This window comes from Periplaneta americana, chromosome 7 (assembly GCF_040183065.1).
Source record: "Periplaneta americana isolate PAMFEO1 chromosome 7, P.americana_PAMFEO1_priV1, whole genome shotgun sequence".
In the NCBI taxonomy this organism is placed as follows: domain Eukaryota; kingdom Metazoa; phylum Arthropoda; class Insecta; order Blattodea; family Blattidae; genus Periplaneta; species Periplaneta americana.
The window spans coordinates 26,850,470-26,865,519 of NC_091123.1; the positions used below are offsets into that span (position 1 = coordinate 26,850,470).

Sequence of the window (15,050 nt, forward strand, 5' to 3'; positions counted from 1 at the left end):
TTAGATCTAAATTAGAATATGCATAAGTTGTTTGGTCTCCCACTACTATTAAGTATAATACATTAATTGAAAATATACAAAAAAAATTTCTTAGGTTACTTTGTTATAGACAAAATGGCAAATATCCACTACATGAAAATTATGTTCCATATACTATGCTTATGAAAGTGTACAATTATAATACTTTAAAATTACATAGGGTTATTTACAACGTCATCTTCCTTCATTCAATTATTATAAATGAATGTAATTGTAATCAGTTAATGACTCTAGTCGAATTTGAAGTTCCTAATTATAGTAATAGAATTAATAAAACATTTTCTTTTAAGGTGTCCCCGGACAAATTACAGTACAAACAATACCATATAATATAGAAGTTGTTACTATTATAATAAGTATTTTAACAATTGTGATATTTTTAGTTCTAGAAGTACATTTACTGTATATCTGCCATAGTACAAAAAGCCCAATCTATATGCAATTTAGTTTAGTTTAATTTGTATAAGTTTTTTTTAATTGCTACCTTTTTGTTATTTGTAAGTAGTTTACCCTTATTGTAGTTGGGTAAACTAAATAAATAAATAAAATAAATGTGTGGAATGACGTAGAATAACGGAAAATAGCAAAAAAAAATGTATTTAAGAATTGAAGTAGACAAGAAATGCAAAAACAAATCATCTGACGTTTGCCACAATAGACATTATAAAAAATGGTTCAAATCTTAATTCTGATAATTAAACGAGTAGGGCCGTATTCATAGACATTCTTAGCGCGGGCTTCCGGTGGATGATAAGTGAACTATAGTAATATACGTTACAAGAGCGGTATGTTGACGTTTTCATGGTCGAGGAAAAGATTGAAAAAGCGAAACGTAGTTGAGCTTTTTTAATTTCCGAGAACATGAAAACAAACATACCGCTCGTGTATCGTACATTATTTTGTGCGAAGATCGTTTATTACATACCTGAAAGACGAATTTCTAATTAGTTGCAATGAAATCTCCATGTTGGTTTCTGTTTAATGACGCCAACTTCGGAAACCAAAATATCTTTCTTCAACGTTGTTGCTATAAAATGTTTTCTATGTTTACTATACTCCAGCAGGCCGTGATATACGTCTGTATTTTTTTTCCCCCAGTCTATAAATGCGAACTTAAAACAAACTGTAAGGTTATGTAATGATTTATTTTTCATTTTAATATTTTAACAATATTATTTATATAACATATTGCAGTAATAACATCGGCATCTGGAATCTTGTTGATTTTTTCACGGCTTCCTTAATGTTACTTGTATCAGGAATGCAATAAGTTTCGTGGAGTAGTAGACTTTACTTAATGTTTGCAAATATTTAAAAACAATAATTAACATTGCAATTTAGGCGAAATTGCAGTGGTAAGTTTCCAATTTATAATTATTACTATGTTAAACGTCTCTAAAAATATGTTAAAAGCCTAAAGCAGTAAAATGAATGTCGCGCTTAAGCGGTAAGAATAGGGAAATTGTTATGTGTGTTACGTTGGGAATACTGAATGTGGTATTTCACACTTACCGCGTATTGGTTCTGTGCGGAAAACAAGCAAATACGCACGATCTCGCATAAACGTTTTTCGTATTCATAAACCAGTTTTAGCGATATGATATGAATTATGTACAAGTAACTAGTCGATAGTCGGGACTAGTTTAGCACGCTTGTAACGCGGGCTAGCGAAATGTCTATGAATAGCACCCGTAAGGTTTAAAAATTCAGAGAAGCTGCCAAAGATTTGGTGGCAATTGACTGAAATGCATAGCCTCACTCTCGTTGCTCATCTGCCGGGGCGCGAATCCGTCTCTCTTGTATGAAAAGCGTCGCCAATGATTGTATACTCGCTCCCTTATTATTAGTTCTGATTCACGTCATGCCTTACTGACCACCGTGCTGGGGGGAAAGTTCACCTTCATATGTACAGACAAGTTTGTCATTTGCCAAAGCCATATATTTGCGTTAACCTCTGACCTTTATTTTCTTGTACAGAGTTTAAATGCGACATTGACTAAAGCTTCTCAGTCCCGATATTCGGCAGAATTACCCAAGTAGGTGGGATTTCCTGTCCGTGCGTAGCCGTATTCTGGAACGTTCGATTCCCGAGTCCGTGCGTTTGATCGATCTCGCGTTCAGCCTCTTGGAACGAAGGGCGATGCGGTTTATTGCAGCGAGCTTCGGGCTAAATGTATTAACTACAACCATTCCTTACATCGTATGTCATTTCCGCTGTGGATCAAGTGGCAGCGTTTTCGGTTACAAATCCATTGGACCTGGGTTCAACTGCCGACAGAAAGCGAAGTTTTCATTTCCCAGCCTAGGGACAGAATTTTTTTGTTTCTGTTCTTGTTTGTTCTTTATTTCTGAAACAGTATTAAATGCATGAAGGGAGAAAAATGTGATACATCTAAAAGATATTATCCTTAAATGTTAAAAAATATTTTATAATTATTCATTTCTTAACCAAATTATGAACATCATCGTATGAGATTTCGTAGGCAATAGGCAATGTATCTCGTTTCTTTCACACTGCCCCTCTTGTGGGAAAAAAAAAAAAAAAAAAACTTTGAAGGAGATATCGAAAGTTGGATTTATTAGCATGCACGAGAGGGTGGATGTGTCGAGCGTATACACCGCTAGTTAGCGCTTCCGGATGGGGTTGCTGTGTAGTTCAAACTCGCCAATGTATTGCTCAAGGAAACTCGTAAGAAGAAGTTATTATAGCATTAAGAAAAAAGTCTTAAAATAGGAAGACCTCGTACTAACTCCACTTGTTCGTCACAAATGGACGGGTGACCTATGCGAACCACATGTGCAGTCTCATTCCGACCTGTACGAAATGCAGAGACCCATCTTGCAACCGTCCGATACGGTAGTGCATCGTTATAACGAGCTTCAAGTAACCTCGATGTCATTGGCGTGTATTTTTACCACGGGCTACCCCGATTTTTATCCATGATCGCTGCTCAAGTTTAGTAAACATCCTTTAGAGTAGTTAAAGATAGTACTCTATAATTTTAACCACGCACAATAACTTCTGTTGTCATAGCAACCGATTTTATCATTCAATATATTGAAAATATCTTCAACCACGATCAGCAGTTGTCTCGTATCACATGAGAATGCGCATGACTCATTCCCGGCAGTGTTTCCACTACTTTATTTACGATGCGTATGGTGGAAGTGTGTCGCAGAAAATTAATTTTTGAAATACCGCCATTTTGCCTTTATACATTTTTATAAACTCAAGTTTATATTATTTAATACTTTTCTTCGTTCCAGACCTGTATATATGAAATGTCAGAAATTTTACTGGGAATAATTTTACAGTACCGGGAGCTAGGGTGAAACAAATTATTTATAGTCCCACAATATGAATTAATTGGAATTAACATAGAAACAAGACATACTGTAGAAAGAAGAAATTATGACTGTACAGATAGAATAGAATGCCTGATAATTGAAACAAAAGTTTAACATTAAATTGGCAGGAGAACGACTCCAGTACGCCCAATGAAGAGGTGGAGAGAGCAGTATAATAGGAGAATGAAATTGATCACTTTGTGATTTAATTATATTCTGCGAAGCTACAATAATTTGGAATTTTGGTATTTCTGCAGAACAACTAGACCAAAGGAGGCACCATTTTTCCTTTAACAATTGCGTACTATGAATAGACAGAGTACTAAACTAAGCACGTGGTTTTACTTTCGGGCACCCAGTACTTTCCACAGAATAACCTAGAACTATTAACCTTTGTATGTAGTAATGAATGTATGTATCAACCCCCTTAATGGCACGCGCTGATGAGACATGTAAGTACCGTTTCTGGACAGTGGATGTTTGGGGACCTGGACCGCACAAACAAGAAAACATTTTTAGTGCCAATGGAAATAGTTAATTGTCGAAAGAGATCGTATTTCGATATAAGTAACAGTCATATTTTGCATTTAAATGGTAATCCGTTCGCTTGTCAGAAGTGTCGTGTGCCGGGAAGTAAAACCGCATGCTTAGTAAAAAAAAAAAAGTAGCCACGTTCAATTGGTAGGCTAGCGGTGTCAAAGAGGACGGAAGCTTTGTAGTTTCAATAATTTTAATTATGTCGCGCTGTCCATTGTCAAGTCTTTTGAAGGCCGCTCCAATAACTCCACGCGGAGTGTATAAACCAGAGTTGCAAATTTTAGCAGTGTGTCTTGTTCTAGTTCACAGTGAAAATTAATTATATTACAGTTCTTTAAATAATTAATTTAAAATAAATAATCTTCAAATTAACTCATGCTTTGAGCAATTAAGCCTAGCCCATATCCATGTTATATTAATATATAGCAGCAACAAACAAGACGTGACAACGTCGCATTTTCATTTTATTATCGGTGCATGCAATAAAGACCTACAAATCTTAAAAGGAATGCCGCTGCCTAATAATTAAACGAGGCAACTTTAATTCTCTGTACCTAGACAGGTCTAGTCTATACTGTTCGTAGTACGCAATAATTGTTAAAGAACAAATGGTATCTCCTTTGATTTAATTCTTCTGTAGAATTACCTTAATTCAATTTATTAAATTTTAACCGTAGTACACGTATTGTAAATATGGAGAATAATAATTTATGATTTTAAGACGATAGTTTGTTCAGAGAAAAACACATTGGAACAGCTATAGTGAATCACGGTAATGTATATTTAAAACCGTTTTATCGTAGTTCACTGCAAAATATTAATTTTTACTTAAATTTGTATTGTATTTTTGGCCCAGGGAAAATACTCATCTTTTACGAAAACACTAGTCTTTTATTCTCTGATTTATAGTACTAGAGATGCTCACTGTAGGATAGCTGAAACTTTTCATACCGAAAAGACCAACATAGTCAATGATTTTTTAAACTTTGTTATTTAACGACGCTGTATCAGCTACTAGATTGTTCAGCGTTGATGGGATTGATGGTAGCTAGTGGTATTTGGCGAGATAAGGCAGAGTATTCGCCATAGATTACTTGACATTCGCCTTACGGTTGGGGAAAAACCAACTAAGTATTCACCCCAAGAGGGAATCGAACCCACACCCTAGCGCAACTCCGGATTGGCAGGCAAGTCCTCAGCCGACTGATTTACGCCAGGGGCTCAATGATTATGATGATGGTACATTATTAAAGCAATAATTTTCGTAATGATGTCCAGGTGGTAGGAAACCTAGCGTTAAGTTCTGACAAATAATTGCTTAATTTTAAGTTATACACTTGCTGAGAATTTTTTTCAGCCGAAAGCTTTAGAACACAAAACGATCTGCACAAATAAACACCAATTAAAATGTAGCCTTTTGAGATAGAAATTGTGTATTTTAAAGAAACTCTCCTGTAAGGCAAATTTTAGCACTCTTTCAAACATAAATTTCAGACACAATTGTGTAATACAAAATTTCCGGTAAGTAACTTTACGTAAATTATAAAACGTGCGGTTTTAATTACAGAGTGCACTGTTCATTTTAATCATGCTTTATATTAAAACTGGTAAGAAGAAAAGTACACGAATCCATGCTTAACGCTACGAACATATTTTTGAATGCACAACTTCTTCCACACTTCTTCGTGCAGTCGCACAGATGTTGGCAGAGTGCTCCCATCCCAGACTGCGAAGTGCGAAGGGTGGTTGGCTTTTTCAAATCCATCGATTCCTCCCGCTGCCGCGTCTGTCGCTCGCGTACGTGCGGAGTCCCACGAGTCGGGAGGCTGCGCTTCTGCGCATGTTCTGGGCGGTCCTCCCCCGCCAGTCCTGCAACATTCGCGGCGTTGCCAGACCCACGGCGTCTCGATCGAGTTCGTTGCCATGTTCTCAAGGCCGTTCGGACTGTTGGCCATGGTGCTGTTGACTCGTGAGGGTCAATGAATCCGCCGCCGGTGCGGCATGGCAATCCTGCAAGATGTCGCGTATATGTCGACTGTATCAACAAAGACGCTGATATTGCCGGTTGTCGTAACTTTTAAGCAGTAGTTGATTGCCGTGTTCGAGCGTTTTGTTTCTGGACATGTGGTGTCTGACAAGTGTCACCTGAAGATGGACGATAGTGAAGTGTCAGTCGTGTGAAATATTTCTTTGTTTGGTTGTAGGTGTTAACCGAGGCGACAGAAGTGTAGTGAAGATGTTCAGCTTTCACAAGCCAAAAGTGTATCGGTCTTCCACAGGCTGCTGCATATGCAGGGCGAAGTCCAGCAGGTAAGTCATTTTTTCCAAAATAATTCTCGTGATGTTTCGCACTTAAACAGTTTGTACCAAAGATAATTTCTTAAGTTTTCCATGTTGCCAAACATGATGTCAAGAAGCCATTATGAGCAAATTTCATATGTACGTATGTCTTCCAGACCTTCAGCGAGCTGTGCCAAAATTAATGTAATTACATTGAAGAGTATTACAAAGATGATTTCTACAATCTTTAAATCATAATTGTTATTGATAAAACTAATTCAGCTTTTTAAATAAATAACACTTTAAAAACTAAATGCTGAATAATACTACTGACAACTACAATAAAACAACCAATACTGTTCACTATAATTCAATGGTAGCGTTTCTAGCTGCAAATCTAGTAGACTCGGATTCAATTTCCGCCAGTTAGTGTAAATGTATCTCCTCTTCGAACTGGGCTTGTCCATTTTCTCTTTTGTTATAAGCAGTGATGTTGCATCATGGTAGCCACATGGAAACCAGAGAACTTGTACATGACTGATTGTTTTCTAAAAGTTGAGGAAAGAGCCATACAGCGAATTATTCTTCTTCTTCTTCTTCTTCTTCTTCTTCATGCATTAAGCCCTACAAAGGCTTGTTGCGCGCTCCAAATTATTAGTTCATTGGTCTTTCCATCGTTTTTTTGGTCTTCCTATGTTTCGTTTCCCTTCTGGTATATAATTTAATATTTTCTTTGGGTATCTTCTCTCATCCATTCTGTCTACGTGATCTAGCCATTTTTGTCTATGATGGTCTATTCCTTCATTTAGGCTAAAAAATCTGTAATTGATTTCTTATGTCTTCATTTCTGATTCTGTCCCTTTTAGTGACTCCCAGAACTGATCTTAAAAACCTCATTTCTGTAGTCTACTTTTATCTCTACTTGTCATTGTCCAAGTTTTACTACTATATAGAGCTGCAGGAACTACTATAGTTTTATAAAATTTTATCATCGTATCTTTTCTTACTTTATTTTTTAAAGTTCTTTTAATTGTTCCGCATATTTTTGAAAACATTTCAACTTTATTTCCAATATCTACCTCTTTAATATATGATATTGATGATCCTAAAAATTTAAATGTATTTACTTGTTCAATTATATTATTGTATAATACAAGTTTACATCTTAGCGGATGAGTTCCTTGAAATGCCATAGATTTGGTTTTATTTTTTGATATATCAAAATTGTAATTAAGAATTATTTTATGGAGTTCAAATAATGCTCTTTGTAGTGTGTCTTCATTGTCAGAAATTATTACTTGGTCATCTGCATATAGGAGTGTCATTATAAAATTCTTCCTATTATAATCGGAGGATATATTTAAAATGTTTAGCCGCTGTTTCCGTTCTCGGATTGCGTTGTCTAGGTATAAATTAAATAAAGTGGGTGATGTACAGCACCCTTGTCTTAGTCCGGTCTTGTACATAATATTATGTAGACCTACGTTTTATTCAACTTCCGTTGGTTGATTTTTAGAGAGGGTGATTTTTTTAATAGACATTACAACTCTGGCTTTATTTTGTTTCTTACACTAATTTATTTTGTTTGAAAGTACTGTATACATAATTCATATTTGAATTCGTAGCCCTTTTCATCTGAATTGTAGGTCTACATGTTAAATTCACATTCTTCTATCTCCTCGAGGCACGTACTTAACGCATCCTTAATTTATAATGTTCTTTCTTTTATAGATATATTTAATGTTAGAAATTATTACTCTATTTGCGGCAACTTTGAACTCCACCTTTTCGTTTATTAATAGAAATAAACCATTGATAGGAAACGTCGACCTGGTTGGCAAGTTGGTATAGCGCTGGCCTTCTATGCCCAAGGTTGCGGGTTCGATCCCGGGCCAGGTCGATGGCATTTAAGTGTGCTTAAATGTGACAGGCTCATGTCAGTAGATTTACTGGCATGTAAAAGAACTCCTGTGGGACAAAATTCCGGCACATCCGGCGACGCTGATATAACCTCTGCAGTTGCGAGCGTCGTTAAATAAAACATAACATTTTTTTTGATAGGAAACTGTTAAAACAATGATCTGGGAGGAACTAGTGTCCTAATTATGACTCATTTGTGTGTTTGTTTGTTTTTTCAACCACAAATGGTTGTCAATTCAGCACAAAAGAAATAAGCCATGTAGTACTTAGCACTTCCACTGAGAACATCATTAACATTTTGAAAATCACGGTTATGGAACTAATTCACGATTGGCCCAGTTGCATGCATATATTTATCTACAGTATTTATTTATTTATTCCTTTCTGCAAAACTCCATCCAGAGTCTTGTGTAATATGTTTTCAAAAGTTTGCTCCGAATCAACAGACATAATACGGTTCGTTCTCCCATCACATCTTCGATCCGTCAGAATGCTTCCTGTGAGGTTTATGAGGAGATTGGTTGCGTCTCTTCTGATGGCTCTACTAGCAGTGGCGTAGCATGAAATTTTGAGCAGGGGAAGCTAATTCAAGTTGTCTTTCATGCAATTTGAGAAAACGTATTACAAAAATATAGTCTTAAAATAAATAGTAGTCAATGTCAAGTCAGCAGTCGAAGATTGGTTGGAACCTCGTAAGTAACACCAATGAGGCATGACCTCAAATGGTACGTAGTAAAATATGATCTCACGGTTTACACATATCTCTAACAAATAGACACGTATACGTATAACATTAGCTCACTCCCTGTCATAGAGGAACGGTCAATAGATACAGTACATAAGTATGCGTCTGTCTTTTGGTTGTGTCCTTCATTGACAGCAAGGGAGTCGGTCATTTGTTTCTTAGATCACACTTTTGTTCGTAAGTCAGTCTTGATAATAGAATTGTCCTAAAAAATTCACGTAAATTGGTGTCAGGAATTGTTATTTCACTCATTATTTATTATATCAGCCACAATGCACACTAACACTTCAACTGAACACAACTGACGAAAAGGATAACTCGGAAACTACTTATTTTCATTGTCAAAGCTAGCTTCTTGCTAGCCTTGCGACCAGGATAGTTTAGTTAGAAAGGGATGGAAAATCTGCGGGATGGGTTACACAGAAGAAAGAGTGTCTGCTTGGAAGCTAGTGAGTGCAGGCTTCTTGTTTACTGCCGCATCACAAATCATCCTGAGCTGCCGCATCACAATATTTAACGCGTAAATATAAATTCTATTAAAATTAATAAATAATTTTTTCCATACACTGCAGGTTTATTATGAAATTATTATTAGCTGGGGAAGTTGAGCTTTTTAGCTTACATTGACGCTACGCCACTGTCTACTAGACGTGCTGATATCATAATTGATGGGCAGAAGGATAAGGGTGTCATTCTTGATCCCACAATCCGTTTCGAGATGCATGAGCAACAGCCACAAGAGGTGTGTCGTGAAAAACAAGTCATATATGAGTCTTGTTGTCAGCATCTTGGAGCACAATACCACATCACATATTGGACAGTTTTTGGGCTCATGTTCGGTGCCCTTGGCACGATCCCACGAGAAACTTTAAATCAACTTAAACAATTTAAAATTTCTGATGCAACGATTGATGCCACACTGTTCTCCAACCAGGAGATCAACCGTGAAAGGAATGTGCTTACTATTGCCTCATCTATTGGAACGAAGTAGATAAATAATATTGCCGTTATAACGCCAGTTTAAGAACCATGCGCTCTAGTGCATATGTTATTTCCTGTATGAAGAGATTAAAAGACCAGGAGATTAACTGTGATCTAATTTTGTAACTAGGGTAGTATCAATATGTCTCTATCAATGTTATGGTTTGTGCTGTGAGAGCTAGCCAATAGAGGTAAGAGTACCCACGTGTGTGACCTTATGACATCAACATTCATTCACAGCATTACCCCCCCTTCGTCTCATCCGGCGGAGACTTTCTCGTGGTTGGAGCACAGTAGGATCTCATGTGTTAAAATCATCCTTAGCTATAATTAGTAATCATTTGTACCCAACAAACTTATTGTAAATGATTTCCTGTGTTTTTGTATCATTTATCTTAATGTTTTCTTTTTCCTTTCAAATTGTCACACAGTTGGTTTTAATGATTATTCTTTATGAATTGATTAGTAGGCCGACCTATTCGAACCCTTATTTAGGTGTTTTTTTTTAATATGTTTTGGTATATAAATTGCAACAATTCAAAATTCTTCGCCCAAATATACGGAAAGCAAAGTTGTTCTTAATTTTATGATAGTAATTTATTTTAACGACGCTTTCAACAACAAAGATTATTAGCTTCGAAATTAAACTGGGCGAGAAATGATCGACGAACCTCAAGCTCTGTCAGAGACCGCGTTCTCTTGCGTGCCGTAATTTACATCAGTCTCCCAGGATGCAAGACAACAGAAGACCGCCATGTGGGACACGCACTTAGTCAAACGACACAGCGGCAGGCCAAGACGGAGATGGGCAGACTTCTATGCAGCACAAGCAGGTCCACAATGGTCCAGCATAGCAAGAAGCAGAAGTACGTGGAAAACCATCGAACGTCGACTTCGCAAAGTGTGAAAATTCTACAAGTAACATTGATGAACAAATGCGTAACAAAGCGTAGTAATCTAAACCAATCGAGTGACCAAATGTAAATAGTGAATAAGTGATACGATATAGACACAATAAAATACAGTCCATCATACAGGCTACTGCCGCTGAGTACAGCCACAGTCTACTATATACAGTCGCGAAGCTCAATATGTAGTAAAAAATGCAAACAGGGGTAGTTGCCCACCACTAGGATCGCTACTATCGCCCCATCATCGCAGATCTCTCTCCTAGCAGCCGACAAAATATGTTACATTTTCGTTGTCGTGTTCTTTTGGAAAAATTATCACTTTCCTTCCATTATTGAAATATTAAATGCATAAAGTTAATTTATGGGCGGCCGGGTAGCTCAGTTGGTAGAGCAGCTGGCTACGGACTGGAAGGTCCGGGGTTCGACCCCAGGTGGTGACAGGATTTTTTCTCGTTGCCAAACTTTCAGAACGGCCCCAAGGTTCACTCAGCCTTCTATAAAATTGAGTACCGGGTCTTTCCCGGGGGTAAAAGGCAGTCAGAGCGTGGTGCCGACCACACCACCTCATTCTAGTGCCGAGGTCATGGAAAGCATGGGGCTCTACCTCCATGCCCCCCAAGTGCCTTCATGGCATGTTACGGGGATACCTTTACCTTTTTACCTTTATAAAGTTAATTTATTATTTTAATGAAGTATATTAAATTCCACCATAAACTCGAAGATACCTGCAAGAAATAAGTTAATATAATTTTTGTTTGTGCAAAACGAACTGAAATTTACTATAATAGCTTCACTCATTCAAGATTATAGCGATAATTAACTATGAATTGAAACCAATAAATATCAATTTGCATTTCTCTTTACAACTATAATAATAATGGAAATATGAATTAATGGAGTAACTTACGTGTACCGGTACTTGTAGTGTAGGCTTATGTAGTTAACAAAATGGGATGAGGTTAAGCAATAATAATCACACCAGAATTGGAAATAAAACGTGATCAATACATTTTATTGTAACAGACTTTTGCTACGTCTTTTGTTAAAGAAACAAATAAAAATAACAACAAAATTAACAACTATAATTAAAAACATATCCTTTGAAGAAAAAATTAGGCCTAAGCAATAATAATCCCACCGGAATTGAAAATAAAACGTGATCAGTAAAGTTCATTAAAACAAACTTAATTTTTCTACGTATTTAGTAAAATAACACGTAAAAATATATCCTCTGAAAAAAAAAAAAGTAGACCTAACCTTTATTTCTCTGGAAATTTAGCAGCCTAAGTGACAGAACTTTGACCGGTATCTAATGTCCTTTCGGTTAAACTGAAACATTTCATTATGAAATTTAAAGATATAATGTAGTCTAACAGTCACAAAGAACTTCAAATTAACAGTTTTGTTTCTGCACAGCATTCTTGTGGAAACCCAGGAACCTTTCTGAATCTTTCGGAAATCGGAAAAAGGATAACTCTGGCCTCTTTCTCTTACTGTTGCTACAATTTATAGCACTACACACGTCTCCTCCTTGTCCCATATTATTATTCCAAATATTATATTTTAGCCATTAACATTTTCATTATAACCAATAACGAACATTTCACAAACATCAATGTGAAATACGCAACGAGCTAGCACTCGATAGAAATACGACACAGTCCAAAGTCGACCATGGACAGTCTATTGTTTCTAGTTGCTAACCGCTTGGAGCGCTTTATCACGAGATTTGCAAAAAAACACCTCAGGCTTCGCGACTGTATATAGTAGACTGTGGTACAGCCCTAATGCGAATTAGCTCATCACATTAGAGAACAAGCGCTACCCTCTTGCAGGAGGTCTCTGCCCTTCATCGGGACACTCGGGCTCATCATTATATAATCATGGTCTTCGTCTTGTTTGCATAATTATCTTCATCCCATACTGCTAACAACTGTAATTTAGCTCCAGTAACATATCCCTTAGTATCATCTCCTCTTCTGCTAATAATTATCATGCACTTTATTCTGTCTATCACCTCTCCCTGTCCCACTTCCCTCTCACATTTCTTTTCCTATTCTGACTTTGACACATTTCATAAGAGATTAGTATGTTAACAATATGTTTGATGTTATTTGTAATACCTTAGCAGAACCTACATCTTATCAGATGTTCAATAATTTCAAGGGAAAAATTGTTCCGGGGCCAGGTATCGATCCCGGGACCTCTGGTTGAACGTACCAGCGCTCTGCCAACTGAGCTACCCGGGAACTCCACCCGACACCGTCTCAACATTTCCCTTTATATCCACACAACTCGCGTGAGCTGACAAAACGCCAGAGACCCACATCGAGTGCACACATTCTCTGTGTGACTTGGAATTGTGGTTTTCTGTTAACGTACACAGTGGCGTATATATTATGCAAATCTAGTCTTTCAGGTAAGGCTCCCTGTAAAGCAGATTTGAATAATTGTGTGCACTCGATGTGGGTCTCTGGCGTTTCGTCAGCCCACTCGAATTGTGTGGATATAAAGGGAAAAGTTGAGACGGTGTCAGGTGGAGTTCCCGGGTAGCTCAGTTGGCAGAGCCCTGGTACGTTCAACCAGAGTTCCCGGGATCGATACCCGGCCCCGGAACAATTTTTACCTTGAAATTATTCAAATCTGCTTTACAGTGAGCCTTACCTGAAAGACTAGATTTGCATAATATATACGTCACTGTGTACGTTAACAGAAAACCACAATTCCAAGTCACACAGAGATTGTGTGCACTCGGTGTGGGTCTCTGGCATTTCGTCAGCCCACGTGAGTAGTGTGGATATAAAGGGAAAAGTTGAGACGATGTCGAGTGGAGTTCCCTGGTAGCTCAGTTGGCAGAGCGCTGGTACGTTCAACCAGAGGTCCCGGGATCGATACCCGGCCCCGGAACAATTTTTCCCTTGGAATTATTCAAATCTGTTTTACAGGGAGCCTTACCTGAAAGACTAGATTTGCAGATGTTCAATATTTGATAAGAGATTGTGAATCTTCTGATTGCCAATGAGATTGTGAGCATCATAGTCTCTGTCGTGCTGTAGATGTCTACTCCAGCCCTGGGCACAATGGGGAAGTGGAATTGAGCTCTGAACGCCCCACCCATGCCCTTTTCTCTTACAGCACTGTGCGTCAGTTATGGATTTCAGGCGACTAGTGAGAGCCAAAAGTTCGCAAAAACTATTATGCCTGCCTTGCACAATCAATCACTGAGTAATGCTTACTTTCCTGTCTACTCCTCTCAGCCGGGGAAGGTGGAGTAGGGACTTTGGGGAAATCTGCAGTGACTCAAATGAGCTATTAGTGCCCAGGCCTGGTCTACACATAGAAGTGGAAGTGGCTTTCGTAATATATATATATATATATATATATATATATATATATAATTCTAGGCAACATAATGAACTGCATTATATGTGGATTTAATGAAAATAATATTACCAGCCTCACAGAACTATTAATCTTGATATGTCGCTGTAAAATCACTTTTCACACCACTGCAAACAAAACTACAATGACGGTTAGAAATGAAAATATATATGATGAACAAGAGATAAATATAACTTTGTTCCTGTCCTGTTCAGTTTCTACATCACTTCCTAGTGATTTATAATTGATTAAATTAAAAAAAACTGAAATAGCCCGAGCTCTGGACAGAGAAAGTCTAGCTGTCTTGTTTGAGACACATGTCATGTCAACCATATGCATCAAGTAATCCAAAACCATGACTTTATGCACTGTTGCTAACTCTTACAGCTTTTGATTGTTTTACTTGCATACTATAAGTCCTGCGCGTGCCTTTTTTTATTTTTCATGTAGGGGATTCTACTTTTTTCGCATTGTTTTTGTATGCGTATTTTGAAAATCTTCCGTGTGTAATCACTTACAAGTGGCTCTTAAAGAACCCGGAGGTTCATTGCCACTCTCACATAAGCCTGCCATCGGTCCCTATCATATTTCAACACAAATCCATTTTAATATTATCCTCCCATCTATGTCCTAGCCTTCCCAAAGATATTTTTTCCTCAGATATTCCAATTAACACTATATGTATTTCTGGATTCATCCATACGCACTACATGCCCTGCCCATCTCAAACGTCTGGATATAATGTTTCTAATTATGTTAGGAGACGCTCTTATCGCTCTATTTAATATCTTGAAGAATTGGTCAAGCATTGTACATACCTTGTTTAAAACAAAACGAAAGTTAATGGACATCTTTCTTCGAAGTAACATTCAAATTGAATTCACATTTTGCATGCGAATTTGACATAC

General features: G+C 37.3%; 1 protein-coding gene across 2 annotated transcripts in view; it reads left to right on the plus strand.

The window, feature by feature from the left end:
* The window catches only part of LOC138703005 (SIN3-HDAC complex-associated factor), a 99,932-nt gene that overhangs the window by 41,185 nt on the left and 43,697 nt on the right, over positions 1 to 15,050 (plus strand). The window contains exon 2 of one of the 2 annotated variants that reach the window (XM_069830492.1): positions 6,129 to 6,234. In XM_069830492.1, coding sequence (XP_069686593.1) covers positions 6,161 to 6,234 — 74 coding nt within the window. In that variant the 5' untranslated portion in view covers positions 6,129 to 6,160. Of the gene's footprint in view, positions 1 to 5,921; positions 6,235 to 15,050 lie in introns of those variants that run through there. The other variant, XM_069830493.1, reaches the window with a different exon arrangement.